This window comes from Gnatocerus cornutus, chromosome 8, assembly GCF_029298725.1.
Source record: "Gnatocerus cornutus isolate USDA-ARS CGAHR chromosome 8, icGnaCorn1.1, whole genome shotgun sequence".
NCBI lineage: Eukaryota > Metazoa > Arthropoda > Insecta > Coleoptera > Tenebrionidae > Gnatocerus > Gnatocerus cornutus.
In genome coordinates, this window is record NC_142240.1 from 14,933,189 (window position 1) to 14,954,844 (window position 21,656).

Genomic DNA, 21,656 nt, shown 5'->3' on the forward strand with positions numbered 1-21,656 from the left:
ATATTTCAAAAAGGTCACTTGTAGGCTTTACTGCAAAAATTAAAATATCTTAAATAATAACAAATATAATCTTAAATGTCTCAAATTCATTTATTTTATTTTGAAATGTTTGAGCATAAAGCACTCTTCTCCGATAAAAAATTAAAGATATAAATAAAAAATTTCTTTAATTTATAACAAGGTATTTAAAATTTTAGTATCCATTATAATCTAGATTATAATTTAAATCGCTTTAAACTTTCGTTCAAAGGATTAAGGGATTAAGGTCAAACAAAAATAATTACATCTTAATTATTAAGTTAGGCATCAGTTTGTCAAAGAAGATTAGAAATTAAAAAAAAACTTTAAATTCCACGTCTTTGTCCTAAACTTTTAAGGGCAGAGTTTCCAATACTTTTAAGAGCAATTTTTTAAATAAATCGATCAGAATTATGTTAGTAGTGCAACGGCCTGTTAATTAATAATTTTATTAGTATTTTGAATTATTCTCAAATTTCTAGGATCTCTAATTCTTTAAAACTTGGATTCTTTGACTTTTTGAGCTTCTCTGATTTTAGACCCCAAGTTCTTGAATTTTTAAATATTTAGTACAATTTCAGACTCTCAATACAAAGCTAAGACCTCAGGTTTTCAGTTTTATTTTTGCAGATCTTCAAAATCTGTAGTTTCAGGATTATTTATAATTTTCTTCGCTTCATAAGTTTTTAGGTATTCAGTAATTTACAATGTAATCAAAAAAAAATTTGGAAGCCTATAAAATTAAAAACCTAAAACTTAAGTCAAAAAATTCAACAATCCAATACCTAGAAATCTTACAATTCTGAATTTAATTACAAAATAAAAATCTCAAATTGCTGTTTACTTGTAGACCAACAACTTTCAGCATTATTGATCTGTTCAGGAACCTATGGAAAGAGAATTTTATTAATAAGAAATGACAAGACTCCTATAATTTCTTCAGCTAGTCCGAAACGAATTTATTTAACAATTCTTACCCAAGACAACATTCTTGCTTCAATTACAATAATTTTGCGTTTAATTTTACGTTTACGTAATTGCGAAACGCAGAAACCTACCCAAAAAGTATCACTAATTACTATACTTTATATAATAGTGATACATAAACACATGTCATGTAATTCAGCAATTTCCAACAATTCCTGTTGTTCTTTGATAGTTAATTGAAATTTCCCAACTTCCTCTCTATCATCCATTGCAAAATTCCAACAAAAAAGTGTCGTTAAAAGCTGATTTTCTTGAGTATCGAAGCCGGAAGCCTCACATCCGCAAAAGACATCCATTATAAACAATACTCATGTTTGCGATATTAGCACCTCCACTCTTATGCAATAAAAAAATCCCCAAGTGTTATCAGAAATCCCCAAGTGAGAGTCACGATATAGAGGAGGTTGTAAAAGTGAAGGTACTTTTCATATCACGATGCATACAGCAATTGACCATCGAAGTCGCATGATCGACTTTCACTACTTGTGTTGTTAAAACAAGAAAGACGGCCAATGTTAAGATGATCGGACGAAGGCACTCGCCGGAATTTGTGGCAGTGAAACGGGAAAGTGTAGTGTTTATTGTTCTTTGTTATTATCTACTTTTCTTTGCAATTAGCGGTAAGTGAAAAATGGAAAAATGTGGGTGTGGAGGTTTCAATAGAATTGAAACGTTGCCGGTAGGTGAAGGTTAAGGTTGCCGCAATCAAAACACCACTGATCAGAATTAATTAAGTGGAGCGATGTGAACGGAATTTTGCATCTGCGGTGTCACTGTCATTACATGTCAAGGTATTTCCAAAAATCTTCAATTTCTCTTTTTGAATTTAACGTTGACGATAAATTTCGTAACTGAAGACAATAGAACCATTATATCCGTGATGGTTCTTAATATTGGCATCTTAGACTTTTTTTGCGACTTTCACTGAACACATACTGACACTTTTATCCGTTTGTATTACATTTCGGTTTCTAATTCGTCGCCAGAGAAGCGGTTTCACTTTTGTTTGTTTACAATTAAAACGTATCTATTTTTTTTTTGAGATGATAATAATATGTTACACGCACGTGTTACAATAATTGCGTAGAAATGTTACTATTCATAGATTTATGTAACACTTTTCCGTAAGATAATAATGACACTTGCCATTGTAAGAACCTGGAAGTTTAAAAGACGCAACAAAGTAACTATTGTTAGAGCTGACAAAAAGAAATTAAAATCAATTAACTATTTTTTATAATTATTATTGTCTTCAGTTTTCACGTAAGACATAAGATTGTAGGTAATCTGAGAATAAGGTTAACCATTATTGTTATTTCTTGGAATTTTCTTTTATACCTACACCGGTCTACTGTCTTGTGGGTGTCCATAACATTATTATTAATGCAACTTTCTACTGTCCGAGCAGTGGATTTACGTTCCTTTTTTAAAATAGTTCGCTAGGTTTCTTTATCCGGTATTTATATAGTCCAAAGTTCTTTTTGATTCTTTTAAGCTACGCACTTTCTATTCTAGGTGTTAAATTAATTGTTTACACGTTGCACAGTAATTTACGAGCCGTCTTTGAAAACACAGTGAAATTTTATTTAGTATTAGGAAAATTTCTGAAAATTTGAAACACGAAAAACTGCGACTTTCTCTTTCTCTTTCTGTGGTCCATGTTTTAGATTCTACATCGAGATTGAAGGTCATTGTCAGATGGGTGTTTAACAAAAATAGATTTAGTTCTCAAAGAGCAATAAATTATAATTTTTAACCTCTTATAATATTAAGAAAAAAAGTTGTATTGCCCTTTTTTTTTCTGCCTGTGAATAATGATAATTTGTATTATTATTTGATGCTTTCTGTGATTAAATTTAAATTTTCAGATAATTATTATTAAGTGATAATTAAGCAATTAGGAATTCTTTTACATCTTCTAAATTTACAGTCATTGAATTCAAATTTTGTCTTACATATTTGGAATTTGATGAATAAAATCTTGGTTTTTTATATTTTAAAATCTTAACATAAAACTTTTTCATTAATTTTATTTTTAGAAGTCCCATTAAATGCTGCGAGATGATTATTTTTTAATTTTATGCATCTTTTTATAGCTTTCAACCTTCATATGCCAATTTCTAAATTTCAGTGTTTTTTTTAGTTCCTTTGGATGCATCAGACCCTAGAATTTTTGTAAGCTCGTTTAACCATTTGTGGGTTCTTCTTTTTCTCTTTAAAAAAAATCTAAAAATTATTCCTAAATTATATTAGATGTGAAGGCATTTTTTCAAATAGCTTTTTTCAAATTACTTTTAAACGTTGCTAATTAAAGCAATTGACTTCAAAACACAAGTGCTAAATTAATTAAATATAATTAAAGCCAACACGACCTATGAACTTCCATCATGAACTCGCTCTAGTTAACTTGAAACTGAGTAATTACGTCTGACAACTGAAAAAGCATTAGTACATTACATTTGCATTTATTCTCTATTGTTTCGGTAGCATAAAATTTAAATAACTAACAAGAAGTAAATTTAAACAATTACCTATCTTACATAATATTACATAATTAGATACAAGTAGAACAGCATTCGCGCATTAATTGTAAGCAAACTTTATTCAATGACATCTGAATAAGTAATGTTATATTTAGGTATCAACAGCCAAAAAACTAAAGAAAAGAAACCGGAAACAGTTCAAGACCTCTTCAACACTTCTTCGTGCATCCCCAGACCATACAGATGCCCGCATAGACAAATCCAGTTTTACTTGTACACGAGGTAAGACTTGCGTCAAACCAATTTCTAATAAATCGAAAGTGTGTTTAATCATACACTTGAAATCATGGGACATCCGATGACAACGACAAACATTTTAACGTCCTATTAAGCCGAAATTACTGCTTTTAACTCGGCGTGTCTTCGCAATAAATCTGGTGAAATTGTTGTAGACGAACTCAAAAAACCCCCGACCTGTTGGATACCACCAAAGATGAATCTTTGTATAATAGTCAGTTCAACCGGAATTATCCGACGAAAATCGTCGTCCACGGCTTCGGAGGCGGAAGGAACTTGGCTCCAAGCACAGACATGAGAGATGCGTATTTTTATCAAGGGAACTACAATATAATTATCGTGGACTACGGAACGTTGGTTCGAGAACCATGTCTGAAGGTACGTTGGAAAGTTCTGGAAATGTCACTGTTACGATTTCTACACTTTCAGCAAATGGAGTGGGCCCCGAGATTCTGTGCCAAATGTATCGCCCAACTTGTTACCTACCTCACTCGTCATCCCAGGGGTGTCCGCGCCCACGATCTCCACCTCATTGGGTACAGTATCGGCGCCCATATTTCTGGTCTTGTAGCGAACTATCTTGACCCCGTGCAACACGGTAAACTAGGACGCATTACAGGTGGGAAAAATCCACACTTTCACATTCATTACTGTTGAGTTCCAGGTCTGGATCCCACTATCGTTTTCTACATGGGTACAAATCGATCACGAGATTTAGATCACACTGATGCCCATTTTGTTGATGTTTTACACACGGGTGCTGGGATTTTAGGGCAGTGGGGCCCCACTGGACACGCTGATTTTTATATAAATGGGGGCTCGAGCCAGCCGGGGTGCGGAAGCGACACTGTTTTCAGTAATTCTCTCACATTTCCTTGTATTATTGATTATTCAATCGTATTGTAGAAACATTGGCCTGTGATCATACTAAAGTGACGCCATATTTTATAGAGTCCATTGTCACAAAAAAGGGGTTTTGGGCTTACCCTTGTCCGACGTTGTTGAGTTTCATGGTAGGCTGGTGCGCTCCAGAGAACAACGAGTATGTTCTCATGGGAGAACACGTGGATACTAAAAAGTATTTAGAATTAGAGTAAAATTGTTGGTTTAATTTAATTTTTAGGGCTCGTGGTAGTTACTACGTTGCCACAAATGCTGATCCTCCGTATGCCCAAGGCCCTCCGAATGCCCAAAGAGGGAGAGGACTTTTCAACAGGTTCCAATAAGTTACCTTTTACCAGATCATAATACCAGTAGATTTGCTAGTATTATTAGAACTTTACCAACTAGACTTTAATAATTTATTGTAGATTAGATTAATATTAATAAAACCGCGAAACGAAAGGATTATCTTAATCCTATTTTCGGTCTTAATATAAAATCTTTTTGATGCCTTGTAACAGAATTTATTATACGTGTTTTCAGATTCTTACATAGACCTGTAAACGATCACATTTTCAAAATTCAACACATATGATATCCACTAATTCAACAAAAATAGGATGTTCAACATTATACCAGTTTTCTGTAGCATGCATTTTTAAATATTACGTTTTATTTGTCTTAGATTCTATTAAAACACATAGATATGCAAGGTTTTTAAAAAACACTAAATTTAACATGAATATTTGCATTATTTATTGCCTCTACACTACTGCTCTCGGCCCGAATCAAGTTTATTAAAACTAAATCGGTTAACAAACTTGATGCACGCTAAGAATGGTACGAATGGAAAACCAAAAGCCTAAAAGCAGGTATTGCTCGTTTTCAAAAGAAAAAACAGTAACATACTGCAGTTTTCCAATGAAAACCGACAGCCACGCAAACAAGAATACATTTTATACATTTACGCAATTATTGACAAGTTAGAGAGAGACAGTGAAGAAGTGGAAAGAACATAGAAAACATCTAACATTTACATTGCACAGTCTCACAAGATGGTTGCTGAACTAAACAAAAATATAATAGTCAGATTTCATCTAGGACTATTTACAAACCAATAAGCTTTCATTTATTGTCGGGATAGACAATCCAAAATACACATCAAGTTGTACGTTGCCGACTATGAGCAACACAATTTTATTTTGATAACGCGCCCTCGATCCGTTTTGTACTTTTTCAAGACTTCTCTGGTTCCTTTATACCATCCCGTTCATTCATACTTTAACCTAATTATTATCTCCATTATTATCAACGATTTGGTGGGAGTCCCACCGTTTTATTGTCAACACAGCCTTGAGGGTAAGTCCTCAAATACTTAACATTCTAAATATACTCAAAGTAATATAGACATGATTATATACAACTTATTATAGAATCTCGGAGAGAAAATTTCGGAGAAATTTTGAAATTCTAACTTTGGTGTATAGACCGGCGGAACTACTTCTACGCACTGTTTGTTGAAGCGGCGGAGGTTTTCTCCGAGAGTTTCTCAAACAGAGGAAACAATTTTAAATTATCTTAGAATGAAACATAACAATATTTATCTGTTGTAGTTTACTTCTAGCACAGTGCCAAGATAAATATTTTACTTATATTTAGTTTAAGTATCATACAGAAACAAATGAAATCTCTAGGAATATTTCTTCACCTAGTTAGTTGCTTTGTGATGGTAACAAAGTTCTATACAAATTGACAATTTTTTTTCTATCTATCTAAATATAAAGGGTAAGTTTTTAAAAAAAGTGCCTCGTCTAACAATTGCAGATTTTTACAAAATATGTTCCAAAAATCTTCTCGTTTCAATATTTTTTTCGCGCAAATCATTCGTAAATTTCTGTACAATAGTAAGTAGTTTCTCTTACGACATGTCCACAGTGCCAGCACGTGCAGATCATTATTAAAACTATTAATTCGTTTACACGAATAACTGAAAAAATGTGAACATGACGCTTTATCTACAGTTACCTAACAATTTATTACTTCTGGGAAAAGAAGAAGTTACAAAGTTCCCAACAAAAAACCGAGCTGAAGTTTGTTTTTCTATAGTTTCTCAATTAACGACTAAAGTAATAAATTATGCAATTTGAGTTTGTACCTTCTAATTTTCCTCCCTCTCTCCTAATCTACCCTAATAAGTGCGATCAAAAACAGTACCGTGCATGTAAGTATCCTGAGCTTGTGGTTGTACTTGCTCCTGCCTGAACGGATTATTTCCCGATAGGAACGGATTTCCCACCGGTACATAAGGTGCCGATGGCGGCGGTTGTGTCGGCGGTGGAGCGTCTTGTGGATTCCAACTCGCGGAAGGCGGTTGGGGTCTTTGTGGCGGCGCCGGCTGGCCCACAGATCCGTAATTACCTGTGCCACTAAGTTGCCGTTGCAACAAGCCGTTGTTCTGGTTCTGGAAAACGAATGGAAATGTCATGCAAATGGAGACTTTAATGATGGTGTGGCGACGTACCGGTGCCTTCACAGGCATTGCTTCGTTCATCTGGTTCCACTGCTTTTCTTCTTCGACGCGAGGATCGGCCCAGTCTTGCAATTCGCCAGACGCGAAAAAGCCGTAGAAGATTATGCCGGCGTAATGGATCATGGCGGAGAGGATGAAGACGTAGCGCCATTGCTCGCGAGTCTAAAATTAGAACACATTTTTTTCAAAAGTGTTACTCCTAATTGGTTTAATATCAAGAAACGCTTTAAAATCAATTAAATTGTGTGATTCTTAATTATGTAATTTAAGTAATTTATAATAAATTAATGTCATAATTAATTAGTATAAAGTAGTTATAGATTTTTCGAATTTTTCGGGTTCTTTTGGGCTCTCCGTTGCTGGCAATATAAACGCAGAATCGGGCGGAACATGAAAGCAAAATCAAAGTTGGCGTATACATCATCCCTATATCATATTGCAGCCACCCTTCCTTTTCACGCACGGCTGCCTCGATCGTCGCCGCTAAAATGAACCCTCTGCTTGCATGTCATTTCGCCCTTCATATTTCCAGATATGATACCATTGTTACAAAATTCAGAGGCGTTCGTGCGAAAAGCTACTGTAGGCCATGTCTACGCACCTGATTATTTTCTGTGATCAGATGGACAACATAGGGACAGATACAGCCAGCAATTGTTCCAATCCCATTGGAAATGCCCATGAGGATGCTGGCATATCTGGGTGCAATATCCAAGTGGTTAACATTGAAGCCAGAAATGGCGAACCCGCTGAATGCCACGGCGATGGTTAGAGCGGTCATACCCTGCATGGTGGTGTCGGAATAGGCCATGACGATGAAGAAGGTGGCTTCCATGCCAAAACCGCCGCAGTTGAAAAGTTTGCGGACTTGGGTGGTGTTGAGAAGGCCTTTTTTGCGAAGACGGTCAGCGAGGATGCCGCCGCTGGGGACGATGATGGTCATGAGGAGATGAGGCAGCGCCCCCATAAATCCATTCTACAAGTGAAGATCATTTGGAGCTTTTTTTAGTGTTGGTACTCACCTCTTCTATGTCGACGTGGTACGCGTTTGTGAAGTACGTAGCTTGGAACAGAACTAGAAGGTAGAAATTCCATGATCTGCAGAAATTCGCTACAAAAATGGCAATACATGGCATGGAAGTGAAAAAGGTCTTCCATGGAGTGTTGGATATATTTGGTGACACGTAGTTCTGGTTAGCACTCCCTAAAGAAGTCTCAATGTAGTGCAGCTCCTTCCTGTCGATGGTTGGATGGTACGCAGGTTTCTCAAATACCAACCACAACCATGCCGCGTACCATATTAAGCCCACGATTCCGTAGAAATAAAAAGGTGAAAAAGATCCTAACCTTTTGACGAGTTCGCTGGATATGGGCATCGAAAACATAACACCTGCATAACAACCACTAAATGCTAACGTTGCTAAACGGGAACGTTCTAAAGGGGGTGCCCAGTATCTCATTATACCATGGCATGCTGGATATGTCACTCCCTGAAAAAAAAGGTTTTTACATCGTTCACCAGAAGCCAACAAAATGTCGTACTTCTACAAGGCCTTGAAGAACTTTTACTACGATAAGAGCTTGAGGATGCTCATAAATTGCTGCCACGAACAAATTCAGGAACGAGGATGCCCCAATTGCCATTCCAAAGAGTTTGTTCGCTGGGTAGGCAGCAGCGATCAGACCTCCAGGAATTTGGGTTATGAAGTAGCCCCAGAAGATTGCCGAGTCTACGGCGGCGGCAGTCTCGCTTGCCCACGTTTGGTTCTACAAAATTTAACATTAGCTCTGAAGAGGAGTTGTCCGGATACTTACCTCAAACTGCAGCTTGACTACCCCCATGCTGGTTCTCATTCCAAACATAATAATAAAACCCAAACAACTAAAAAGCGCAACTGTGGCCCTTTTGGACAAACACGGGCAATCTGGTCTGAGGTACTTGTCGATGGGTCTCAAAGGTGGTGGATCATAATCCGGCATGCTTTCCGGTGAACTGACGTCATCTGCCCCCTCGCCGCTTTTTTTGATGGGAACGCCGAACTGTTGATGTTGAACATTCCTGCGTGACAACATCAAACTCCAATTAGCGCCTTCGACAAAAAATATCTTGCGTGTGATAGCAGGTAGGTAAATGACGCAAAATTGTGTCTTTTAAAGCGTTTTATGATAAATGTCCCCTAAAAGACTAGTATAATGCATTTTAACGCTGGCTTTCATAACATGTAATGACTAGCTCAGCATTGTGTAGGGAAGCATGTTAATGTATTTTAGTCATCAGCGAAAAGGGGAGAAAGGGATGGAGATAGGGAAGACCCGATCGAAATGGCCACCCATTAATAACTGTGTCGTGACAATTTGACGAATGTCTCTCGGAACACCCCCGACCCCCCACAAAGGGATGCTCATTCAAATGATTATTATTGGAAGCGGAAAATCGTAAACACGTTTTATTTTATTGGAGATTTGAATTTTCTATGAAGAGGATGTCGTTTCATCGATTCCACTCTAGTGCGGGATTCTAGAAACAGAATTGTAAGTGGCATATTTCATTTCTGATGCGAAATACGTGACCGAACCCCAATAGAGCTTCTTATTTGTAATCCACAGTTTGGTGCTCGGAATTGATATGTACTCGTGAACCAGAAACGCACGACGAGCCCGAAACACGTCATCATGGCGCTTTCATTTACAAAAACGAGAATAATTTACAAACTTTAGGTCCATAAATTGAAGTCCCTAGATCTAACCTTCCGAGAGTGAAACTAGGGTGCTTTCTCGGGAAATAAAGCATCGCGACGCCCTTGCGTCTTGGTGAGAAGTAGACAAGTAGATGGAGTAATATCTGAGACCACTTCACGTCACTTGCCAACTGCTCGGTATTCATGGGGTAAGTGGGACGCAATCAGAGGAATCATATCACAATCGAAAAGGGTGATCGATCAACCCACAACCCCCAGAAAGTGTAAATTAAAAGTCGGTTTGCCAAACTTATCCCAAAAAGCAGAAATTTCGAAATAAAATTGAAATGTGGCAGCAAATTAAATTTAATAACGATAATTAATAAAGTGCGAGATTATAGTGCCATTAAATACGAATGCGATCATTATTGCACATTACGTTCGAGTAATTTAAGATTATGACCACTTTTATTAGTTCCGAACACCAGAAAAGTGAGAATTGAATTTGTACGAATCACTTAAAATATCGAATGTGTTGTTCTTTCCAGAACGTGCCTCCCCAGCTTCTACTCTTGCTTAAGTTAGATTAAATCCCAGCCCCTGAATAAATACGAATTAAACAATTTACCTATTCTGGCGGTTTATCTCAATTTGGGGATTACCGCATCTCAATTACCGTTTTTTCCTTTTCAGCTTCTTTTCTCATCACCTGCTGCTCCACTCAACAGGTTGCAACACAAGTGTATTTATTATTTAAGGGGTGTTTAGGAGGGGTGATAAGTCACGTGAAGCTGACTCACCTAAACGTCATGTATTGAATTGATTTCACAAATTAAACTGGTTTTGTCTTAGCGAACACGAGCTTCCGTGACAATAAAGCGAGTCCGGTTGCCCGGAGTTCTCGTTTCTGACTGAAAGTCACGTGTCGGTGGCACTTCTCCAGCATCAGTAAATCTATTTTCAGGTCAATTATTCTGCGGAGAAAGAAAAAATCATGCGCCGGTCTAATTGGAAGTCGAGGACGTTACAGAGCATCAGGTGTCGCTCTTCACTGTTAACTAGGACTAATTTCTAGGTGACGTCCCATCATCAATCACATATTAAAGCACGATTTGGTGAAGATGACGGGAGGGAGGAAAGTTTTCTCATTAGTCTTCATAACTTAACGTCAATTATTGGGACACTTAAAATCCAGTTAGAAGTAGTGAAATTTATATGAAATTCTGACAATCCTCGATACGGGGGATGGAGACTTTGTCGGGGGATATTAAACACCGATATGAAGAGGGATGTTGACTTTGGAGATGGATTCGTCTATATGCGTGTTGACTACTCAAATATTTGCTCGCTTCTGCAGCAGAGCGCCAATATCGCGGCCCCAGGGTCAAAACATTTATCTCCAGCTGGTCGAACAGATCACGAAAAGTTAAAATAATCGATGAGGGGGAATTAGAAAGGGAGCAAACCGAAGAAGCTTCTTGATATTGCCACCGATTTTATTATAATGGTGGATGCGCCAGAACAAATTTAAAAATATTAGTGAAGAGTGCACTGTTGAGCTCAGTCAATTCAACTAAATAAAAGCATTTCTGAAGAACAAAGCTTGGGAAAAAAATAAATTCATTAGATAAGACAGTATCTCTGGATCACAATACCGTCCATTCGAGTCTGAGCCTGAAGATAAGCAGCCCCCATTCTAAATCCATTTCCTCTCATCGCCTCTGCCTTTACGTTTCAATTAACATTTGATTCTTCTCAACGATTAAAACCCATTTCTTCCACCCACCACGCATAGCATCCCGTCTGTAAATTTTAATTTAACGTAAGTGATACGGTTTCTGCGAAATAAATCCAAACAATGAACGCCGATGTATTGTTGTGGCGTCTCACGATTCCACAAAGGGTATCTCCGTACCAGTTTAATCATGTTAATGGAGAACACGTCTTTACAAGCAAAACATCCAATTTTTTCGTCATTTCCTCCGTATTATGCCGCCCCCGGCCCCGTTAAGAAATATTTCTCCAGAATGCACTTTTTGTGTTTCTGCCGATTTTCTTTATGCTGGAAAGTGCTTTTCAACATACCGTTCGAAAGGAAAACAAATGTTGGTCGCTTGGTCAACTCCGACCATCAATCAAGGTCGTTTAGCTTCCCTCAACGTCTTCACCCTCTCATCGATTTTTGAGGAAATCGAATTGAGGCCGCGGGATATAAGCGCTAATGACATCCGACGGTGCATCCTGGCTCCGGGTCGTTCCGGGTTGAGCTTTCAAAGCGAAATTAGATAAAAAAATGTTCGGAAGCACGAAGAAATATTTTGTAAATTTGATCTAATCCCATCAGGATGAAGAGGGAGCTTTGTATTGTTACAAACCGGAACAATATAGAGAGACGGGAACACACATCAGCTGATTGACGGAGATAGCTGTATAAAATGCGCATTAGAAGAAGGCCCAGATAAGACATCAGCTGACCCCGGAATCGCTAGAATGAAAGAAACGATCTCTTTAAGGAACGGGATTGTGCAAAGCCGGACGGCGACATAAATAATAATCAAAAGAAAGGATCAAAATAAAGCGCGGTCTCGCACGGAATTGCCGACGACATTTTAAACAGGATCGGAAAAATGAAGCCAAAACTACAAACTGAACGACTTGATTAAATTTCTTGCTCAAATATGATTTCCTTTCAATTAGCAAACACATCAAGTCCAGATAACTTGAACCATTCCATCATTGTCCTTTCTCTTCGTCGTAATTACGCGGTTACCCTCTAGTACTTCCCATAGCAAAAACCCTCGATGTAAACAGTGCATTGTATGAATGTAACTCAATTTACTGCCGACTCCCGACATTAGTTTGCATCTTTGGGGGCTTCACTTTCCATTAGTGAAGCTCCACTTTGTCGGTTTACATCTCTTTCGTCGTGAAATTAAATTCGATTTTTTTTGACGCAATTAAACGATCGCTATGGACTCTCCGTACGCTGAAAAGGTAAATAATTTGAAAAGCCATTAGTTAAATCTGAGAAAAATGCGAATGGAGCCCGCAACGACTGAGGTTTAGCTGATTTCCCAAGAGATCGGCTTCAATGCCTATCGCGGTCACACTTCAATGGCTACGGAAAGACCCGTTCACATCATTTCCTGATGGATTACTACAGATTCACTACCCGATTTCCACCGAATCCGACGCTGACAGGGGCTTTGCCGGGAATTAACAAAAATTGCTTAAAGCGGACGATAAATGGGCCCCAATCGAAAAAGTTGCAAGAAGTGCGAGAAAAAGTCCGCAGCGGCAGATTAGTTCATTGAACCACAATTTTTGATAAAATATGATCGCTAGGCTAAACCACTTTTTTTTGGCAGAGACTTTTTGTAAACGCTGGTTTGTGATTGGTCGTTGCAATTTCTGCGGAATGTCAAACACGAACTGTCACTCAGTTGTCACCAAATTGTGGGAGCATCAACAATAAACTTTTATGTCCGATTGTATAATAACCTATGTTTTACGATATCGTTTAGCGTCCATAAAGTCCGGCGGTAATGATAAAGTAGAACGGCCGCTCGTCGGTGTCAAATAATTATAAATAAAGTCAAAATACAATTGTACCTTCTGTATGTTCAAATTTTTTTACACACTTCTGGACTTGAGAGGAAAAAGAAATTCTTTAGCTTTTGACACTATTTCTTCTATTTTATGCACGATTTTAATTTTTTTTTACTTGCACTTCAAATGTAAACAAAATTTCAATGCCAAATCTCATTCTTTTAAAAAATAATGTCTTTACTACAAGTTACATAAAACTTTGTATGCAATTCGTACATAATTAGACTTTGTAGGCTCGCAGCTTGCTTTGCCATAAACTATAGGGGCTCGTCCAAAAAGACCTAGATTATATATTTATTACATAAATATTTTGTTATTTTAAGTGCAGGAAAAATGACGTATAAAATTTTCAGTTGAATTGTTTCTTCGGATTCAAACATAATCGGATCTGATCCAACTTTCGCAATGATAATTTTCTCTGCCCCTTTCCCTGCCCATTTTTCGTCATTTCCCGATTTGTCCGTCCCCTAGAACAAAAAATCGCGACGACACCATAAAAGCAACACACAAAGGAAGTACGAGGGTGGTTGCTGAAACGCCAGTATATTATGCTCTTCTAGACACAGCCACACATCATTGAGTTTACAAAGGGTAAAATGAGCAGGGGCGTTTCATTCATAAATTTTTCTTCGAAATCAATCGTGAAAATCCAAAAGTAATTTTCAGCGTTTTGAAAAAAATCGTCCGCCTTTGATTTTCCGCAGCGCATCCGGTTTAAACCCTTGTGGATCATGTTTGATATCTAATATTAGCGAGGGGATGTCTCCACCTCCGGTGATTGTTACAAAATGTTTTATTACAGTTATTACGAGGCGGGCACGAGTGCTTTATTAAAACACTTATAATTAGAGCGGGGTGGTTTGGAAAAATTGGAGAGTTTTTTGATGCTTTTTGTCTGTTGTATCACTTTTATTCGATAAAAGGGTAGTAAAAGAAACGTTTGGTAAAGCAGAGTGCTTTAAAACGAATCGTATCCTTAAAAGCCACGCTTTTTCCTTGTTCGCATACAATACAACGAATTCTATAGCGATTCCATGCAAATTGTACTTGTACAGCTCTGTCAAAACGATTTTTTTCGCGATTCGTGAAATTCGTACAATATTGGAGGATAGTTTGGGATAACGAAATTTTCGAGGGATCTCCAGCTAAATGCAATCAGGGCACAATCTGATATGGTCGGTTTAAAGTAGGGTGGCAACGATAACACAATAATAAGGAAATAGAAAGTAATCATAATTGAAAGTTTGATTAGTAATAAGGGCACGACTCTCCCTTTACGACCATTCTCAATAAACCGCACCATAAAATATAAAATCTGAAGGAGACGTCTGGTTTTGCTAGACTTGAGGCGCCGGGAGAAGGCGCCAGTCATCTTTTCAAACGGGCCATCTGCGTCGTGGCGCCGAAAACTTCCCGAAAAAACATCCGAATGTTATCTAGGCGTCTCGACGGAGGATCCGAAAACAGGGGTTCTATCGATTTCCCACAAATACGCTGTTGTCTTGTTCAAGGGCAATAAAAAATAACAAGCCATAACTGCCGATATGAAACACGAACCTGCTAATTATAAAGCTTCTGGGAGAGAATAAGGATATGGAGCTGGATCCCAAGATTTTTGAATAAAATAATATGATCGCCGCCCGATGTGGATGGGGTTTATTTTCGGGCTAGTATATAAATCCTGGAACAACGAGTATATGAGTCACAAGGACTCTTCAAACTCCTCTCAACAAGAAAATCTCCTTTATTGCGCTGCCGATCCTGGCAAATCCGCAAAGCCTGACTGCGATACACACGCGGTTGCTTAGCGATGAGGTTCGAGATGAATGCAATGTAGTAAACCCGTGCTTTTATTACACTTTTAAGAGGATGAAAGGCTGTAATACACACCTCAACGAAGAATGAAAAAATCGAAATGATCGATTGTTGGGGAGTTAGCGTCATTCGTCACGTCATTAGGAGAGCGGAGAACTTCCGACAAAATGACGTTCAAAACGCAACGGCCTTAATCCGACTAGTGAAGAGTTGTACATTGACAGTGACATAGAGGGGAAACGAGAAATACGAGAGCTAATACGATGGAAACAACGAATGTAATAGGCTTGAAAATTTTTTCATTGTTTTGGATTGGGGGCAGTTGATGGAAAGGCGATGAAAAGTGAAGCTGGATTTATTGAACAATAGAATATCAAGCAACTGGAAACTCTAACAAAATTCCGAACGAAACATTTTGCCACAAAGAGGGAGGAATTTCGCGTGCCATCAAAATCTTCAGCTTCTCATGAGCCAAACAAAATTGGAGAAACTTTTTTCGTTCTCTCATAATAAAACAATCTGATTTTGCAGATTTCAAGCTTCTCGAATTTTTGTATTGAACTTGAGACTGAAACTTAGTCTTAAGAAGTTCGATTTTTAATTACCGGAGTTTCAGTTAGCTGTTTAATTCAATTTTGAGAACTAGTTTTTACTGTTTTTTTGCAAATTTTATTTAATACATTTTTTTAGTATTTCCTTTCTTGTTTCAAAAAAGAAAGAAACATACAGAAAGCCTTAAAGCTTTATTGTTTTACCTTTAAAATGTTTCAACTCAAAAGTAACAAACCTGAAAGGGGACACCAAACTGCAAACTGGAACATTTTTCGATTAAACGTTCCCTAAAATCCCATCCCTCCTTGTAATACACCGTATCGACTTCAAAGCCATATCAAGTACTCCTTTGAGTCATTACCCTTAGTTATCCTTATTATTCCCGTATTTTTGTAATAATTACCAGACTTTACAGACTTCATTACCTCAGTGAATGGCGGTAACTGAATGTGATATTCGTCGTGCCTATTGATGCCTTCCTGCTGCGTAATTAATTCCTACAAAGCATTCCTGCCGCTATCGTGTTTCAAAGTCTGAGCTCCGAGCAGGAAAGGACGACCCAAAAAGATGCATCATGGTTTTGAATAATAACTTTTCCAGATCATGAAATATGGTCAGATTTAGTAGCGAGTGCTCTTTTTTTGTGTCTGCAGAACCGAGATACACCCTATTATGTTATTCATTTCGCAAATCCCCTTAACGAGCTTGGAACTTCACAAACTTTCTTGAAACATTATTAAAGCGAAATATAAAACGTGGTTTGAGAACAAATTTTTACATTGTGGCGATATTTCGACTGTCTGCACCTTTTTTGTAATTTACCCAACTGAAATGGAAATTTAATAAAAGATGCTTGGCTTGGAAGGCACGTCGGAGCTTATTTCTCGAATTATCGGTTTTATAGCAGCTAATTCGATTTCATTTAGGGTGTAAGAAATTACAAAGACGTCGACTCGGAATCAACCGGTGCTCCCACCGGAGTAATCCGGGTTTACCACCCGGAAAACACTACGTAACGCAGCCCCCACTATTAAAGAAATTGTGGCGATCGGTTTAAAACGTCGATCGTGTCTCGAATTTCCACCAAACTGATGGCATTTTTAGTATCACGTTCATCCCCACTTACTAGGTCTAATACATAATAACATTGTAGGGCTGTAAGTGGAGTTGTAGAGGAGAGGGTGAAAGAATGCGTCACGTGACCAAATTACTCAATGAACCGCGTATTAGCGTCTCTAGGAGCGAACGTGTCAAGAATCAAACGTCGGCGAGAAAAATGAACGCACGGAAGTTTAGAAATTTTTAAAAAATTCGGAACGAGGGCTTGTTTGACGCGTCTGCCATGCTGACAAGAAAGGGATGTATAATATCATAATAGGCTTTCGCGGGACTGCTTACCGAAGCAGATCCACGCTAATGGTCTGATTAAGAGATTGTGCGACAAACTAATGGACGTTTCCCTCGACGGAAACGGGCGAAAAAGGGGACAGGAATTGTTTGTGAATTATAAAATAGACTCATGACCAACATTCAAAAACTAGCTCAAAACTGTTGTTTATGCTACCTCTAATTTATTGAAAAGTCGAAACTATAACAGTTTAAAAAAATCGCTTTTCATATTTTAGGAAAACTACTGAAATATTATTACCATTTTGTTTGCGGCGTAAAACTACTCAAATCTATGTTAATGCCGTCATATAGTAATGATAAAGTTAGATATTTACATTTTATCAGCGTTAGAATTGAGAGCGAGGCATTTGAAATTTAAATTTTGAGAGCCATTTGTCTAACTGATTAATGAAAACATAAGAGTTTTTAACAATCAGAAAGAGGGACATCATTGAATTAGAAGTACTAAAATCGCACTTTTGATGGGTGAAAAACTGACAATTAAAAATTTCTTATGACACGAAAAATTGCGGTTGTTATTTTTTGTTGCAGAAAAGTGAAACATAACTCGCTCGACTTTCAAAAATCTTGAAGGCAAAATATCAGCACAGTCATGTCGACAGTGTCTTATTTCGTGGCGCTGTTTGGTCTGTTTGCCAACAAAATTATGATTGAATGGCATCCGTGATGAAATTTCAATCGTTGCCCATATCGGACATGTTGAAATTTGAATATCGATTGGGAGAGACTAAAGTTGAAACTGCAAGGGTATGGTATAATGCACCCAGAAAGGGGAGAAATGAATACATTATCATCTGTTAACACTCAGTGTAATTGTTCTAGTGTTCAGTTCGGCCCCCAGACGTTTCAATTAACTAAATGTTCCGCGATTTACCTCCAATGTATGCGACCATTTGTCTCAGCCATCACGATTTTAAAGTGGACTTAATCTAAATGCTAATTCACTTCCTGGGAATTTATTTACAAACCCAGCGCAAATTTTTCCAACGGCAAACATTTAGAGTTTTTGTCGTCGATAACAATTAGAAACTCCGCGAAAACAGGAAATCCATAAAAACGCGATATATCAAAAAAAGCATTTTGTCATTCTCGTATTTTATTTTCTAGTACTTTATCTTCCTTATATGTCCTCGTTTAGCCCCTAACAGTCTCACTTCTCCCCAATCTCACTTTATATTCGCCGTAACCGCAACCACCTCACTTATTTTATGAACACATTGATTTATGTCGTCTATCGTTTTTCATTACTTGAGAAAATTGAAATGAAGAAACAATCGGCACGAAAACAATCAATCGACGAAACAAAGTAAAATCTCTTTGTTGGCAATCAAATCGCAGAATAGGGTGAAGAAATCTGGAAATAACATAAATCCAGGATTAAAGCTCCTATCAGGCGAAGCCAGTGAACAGTAAAGAGGATGAGCTTTCAACATAAACGCTACAATTCCCAGTGATCGTTCTGCAGCGATATACTCTCGCCTGCTTAAAATTCATCACAGTTTTGGGAGCTTTTTTCCTGATTTTATTTGATTGCTGCAGGGGCAGACTGTTGTCATTAACAAGTGCGAGACTCAACCAGTAGCAGGAGGTCTTAATGCCTTTTCTAAACGCATCAAAGCTTCCACTTCTTTGACCAACATATTTGGAATTTGAGAGAGAAATTTGTTACAGTTTTTTGTATTTTAGGTTATTATTTCATACAAAGTTTTATTTTTTATTGCTTGTTTTTGTCGTTGTGGTCAATGCTTTTATGCTAATTTACTACCTAATGAATAAGGAAATGGGTAATTTTATTTCATATTTTCGTAACTACGAATTTCGTAAAAATTTTCCTTTGAATTTACATTCATTCTTTATACTTTACACAAATTTTTGTTGTTTTTAATATAAAAATGAAAACAAAGGTTTTCTTGTAACGTGTGTGTATAAATTGAATTATTAATTAATATAGCTTTTCTAATTAGTTAATTTGTTTTTAAAATTACTAATTTAATAGAAGTATTTTTTTTATGATGATGAACAGGAATTTTTGACTATTTTAATATTTCCAATATTTCCTTAAATTAAAATATACATGTTTTCGAATCTTTTAAATTTAATTTTATTTTACGACAGAGAAGTCAACTACGAATTCAAAGAAGCAAAAGTAGTCAATTTTATTGATTTATAACATGTTAGAGAAATTATTCACACAATTAGAAAAAAAATCTTTGAAGATAAATTTTCCGATGAAAGCATTCAACAGATTTAGGTAAAAACAGATTGAAACAAATTAAATATTGTGGAGTAGATAATAATAAATAAAATTTGCCACTTACCACCCTCCCCCCATGTCGTCGCTTTTTCTGGGTGCGAATCTCCCAAAGGCTCCAATTTCAGGCATAAACCCGCAAAACAGCGCTCACTAAACACTCAGAACAACGTGTCCGTGTTTGTTGGCCATCATCTGTGGAAAAAATAAAATTGATGAAAAAAGAAAAATAAAAATAATCGTGTACTTACCACAGAATGTAGCAGCATCAGGCAAACGACGTCAGGTCCGGGGTACGTGTGGTCCCCGGAGTGTTCCGGGAAGACCTTTTGGCGCCGTCTCCACGCCGCCCTCGCCATTGGAGCCCTGCCACAGTATCAGCTCTGACGTCTATCCGTTACTGTATGCCCCGAAATCGAGCCGCCAACCAAAGCTCGGGGGCGGGACTTGCCGCCAGATTACACATTGTTTCAATCACGACAGTTAAAAAAATTGCAGTTTCGGTATATTGTCGGCCATTTTGGAAATCACAAACGATTGTTTTCAAGATCTTATTAACTGATTTTGCTGACTACTTACAACTATTAGAATAGATGGGGGAGGATGAGAAGGAAAATGCAGAATTATTACGCGGGGGTTGTTTTTGGTTGTTTGTTATAATGTCAAATTAATATTGTACAGGGTCCAGCAACACTTGTGTCCACCCCCAAAATCGTCTTTAATTTTAAAAACAAAATTTTGAAAATTTGCATACGCTCATAGTTGACAAAGCTCTAGAAGCCGACCCAAAAATTTATTTTTTATCATTTATAGTTTTGGCGTCGCGACGCCTTAAAATGTATTTTTTATCTAATTATGAAATGAATTATAATTTAACTAATTATGAAGGTTTGTGAAATCAAGTGTGTTAAAAATATCTCAGTTGATATTTTAGATTTAATGTGAATTGTATTCAAAATGTGAGGAAAAAATGCTGTTTTATCAAGTTAGTTTCCAATTTCATTACGTCAAAATTGGGAACTACGTTTACACCGGTCTGTCAACATCTTGTGTCACAAATGACATCTATCCTTTGGTTCGTTTTAGATGGTAACAAAAGTCTTACTTGGTGAAATTGTCGCTTTGTCGATGTTAATTAACGATTTCTGGTGTCCATAAAGTGCAACATGCCCGAGTTAATCAAAATTCACCTTCATATGAGTGAATGAAGTGACTTGTGAAATTTTGGTGTAAACGTAGTTTGTCACTGCACCGTCAAAATGTTAAAAACTAACTTGATAAAACAGCGTTTTTTTCGCAAATTTTAAACACCATTTGCAGTAGATTTAAAATAAAAACTCAAATATTTGTATTGCAGTTATGTTGAAAAAAAATTGAATTCGCTAATATTACCGCAAAAACTCAAAAATCGCTAAAAATTATACTTTTTAGGCGTCGCGACGCCAAACAAACCATGATATAAAAACAAATTTTTATATCAGTTGCTAGAGCTTTGTCAACTATAAGCGTATGCAAATTTTCAAAATTTTATCTTTATAATTAAAGACGATTTTAGGGGTGGACACAAATGTTGCCGGACCCTGTAGACTGGATGAATAATAAGACATTTTAATAAAGTGCAAAGTTGCATCTAAAATTTTGTTCTGACGTAAAATATTCAATTTAGTTCTGAAATCAACCAGAGGGTAAAATTAATAACACTAAAATTTCGTAAAGTTTTATTTTTATTGATGTCAACTGCAACAAAATAGTAAACGATTCTAATAATAAAATTAAAATTTGCTTTAATAAAAAATCTTGCTTTTATCTTCGTGCACCAAAAGTGTTAACTTTTGCGGCTTCATTGATGGCGTAAAAGTGGCATTTTATAGACAAGTCTATAAGATTTAACGGATAAAAGAATAACAAGTTGACCAAAAAAGACTGCCATCCGATGTAAAATATCGAAATAAATGTTTTGGCTTTTGTTTGTAAACTTTTTTTTGATCTTTAGTATACTTAGCTACCTTGTGATCAAAAATTAATTAGACTGTGAGATCTGAAAGTATTTCAACTATAGATTTATACAACTAAATTGAAAACGAGATATTTGGTGCTTTTTAGACAGACGAACAAAGCTAAAGCAGTTCTGAAATAATTTATAA

At 36.9% G+C, this 21,656-nt stretch overlaps 2 protein-coding genes across 2 annotated transcripts; one reads left to right on the forward strand and one right to left on the reverse strand.

The window, feature by feature from the left end:
- The first annotated feature begins 1,440 nt into the window (after nt 1-1,440).
- On the forward strand, nt 1,441-5,132 carry LOC148170218 (phospholipase A1 member A). Its single transcript, XM_088044352.1, has 7 exons — nt 1,441-1,625; nt 3,644-3,770; nt 3,941-4,163; nt 4,215-4,404; nt 4,450-4,641; nt 4,692-4,863; nt 4,909-5,132. Exons 1-7 carry the CDS (start codon nt 1,526-1,528, stop codon nt 5,009-5,011), a joined length of 1,107 nt encoding a protein of 368 aa, XP_087900478.1. The 5' UTR covers nt 1,441-1,525; the 3' UTR covers nt 5,012-5,132.
- A 36-nt stretch (nt 5,133-5,168) lies between these two features.
- On the reverse strand, nt 5,169-19,908 carry VGlut (Vesicular glutamate transporter). The gene is made up of 8 exons (XM_088044333.1): nt 19,764-19,908; nt 19,580-19,707; nt 9,013-9,256; nt 8,740-8,964; nt 8,220-8,687; nt 7,799-8,173; nt 7,189-7,359; nt 5,169-7,128 (listed from the first exon to the last, which is right to left on the reverse strand). The coding sequence occupies exons 2-8, from the start codon at nt 19,642-19,644 to the stop codon at nt 6,856-6,858; spliced, it is 1,821 nt and encodes a 606-aa protein (XP_087900459.1). The 5' UTR covers nt 19,645-19,707; nt 19,764-19,908; the 3' UTR covers nt 5,169-6,855.
- Nucleotides 19,909-21,656: the final 1,748 nt, after the last annotated feature.

Bases quoted from the DNA above. Each gene is read 5' to 3' on its own strand.
- LOC148170218 (XM_088044352.1), top strand. From the start codon at position 1,526: ATGATCGGACGAAGGCACTCGCCGGAATTTGTGGCAGTGAAACGGGAA. The intron at 1,626-3,643 runs GTAAGTGAAAAA...TGTTATATTTAG, and splicing joins ACTTTTCTTTGCAATTAGCG to GTATCAACAGCCAAAAAACT. The intron at 4,164-4,214 runs GTACGTTGGAAA...CTACACTTTCAG, and splicing joins TTCGAGAACCATGTCTGAAG to CAAATGGAGTGGGCCCCGAG.
- VGlut (XM_088044333.1), bottom strand. From the start codon at position 19,644: ATGCCTGAAATTGGAGCCTTTGGGAGATTCGCACCCAGAAAAAGCGAC. The intron at 8,965-9,012 runs GTAAGTATCCGG...TAAATTTTGTAG, and splicing joins TAGTCAAGCTGCAGTTTGAG to AACCAAACGTGGGCAAGCGA. The intron at 8,174-8,219 runs GTGAGTACCAAC...CTTCACTTGTAG, and splicing joins ACCACGTCGACATAGAAGAG to AATGGATTTATGGGGGCGCT.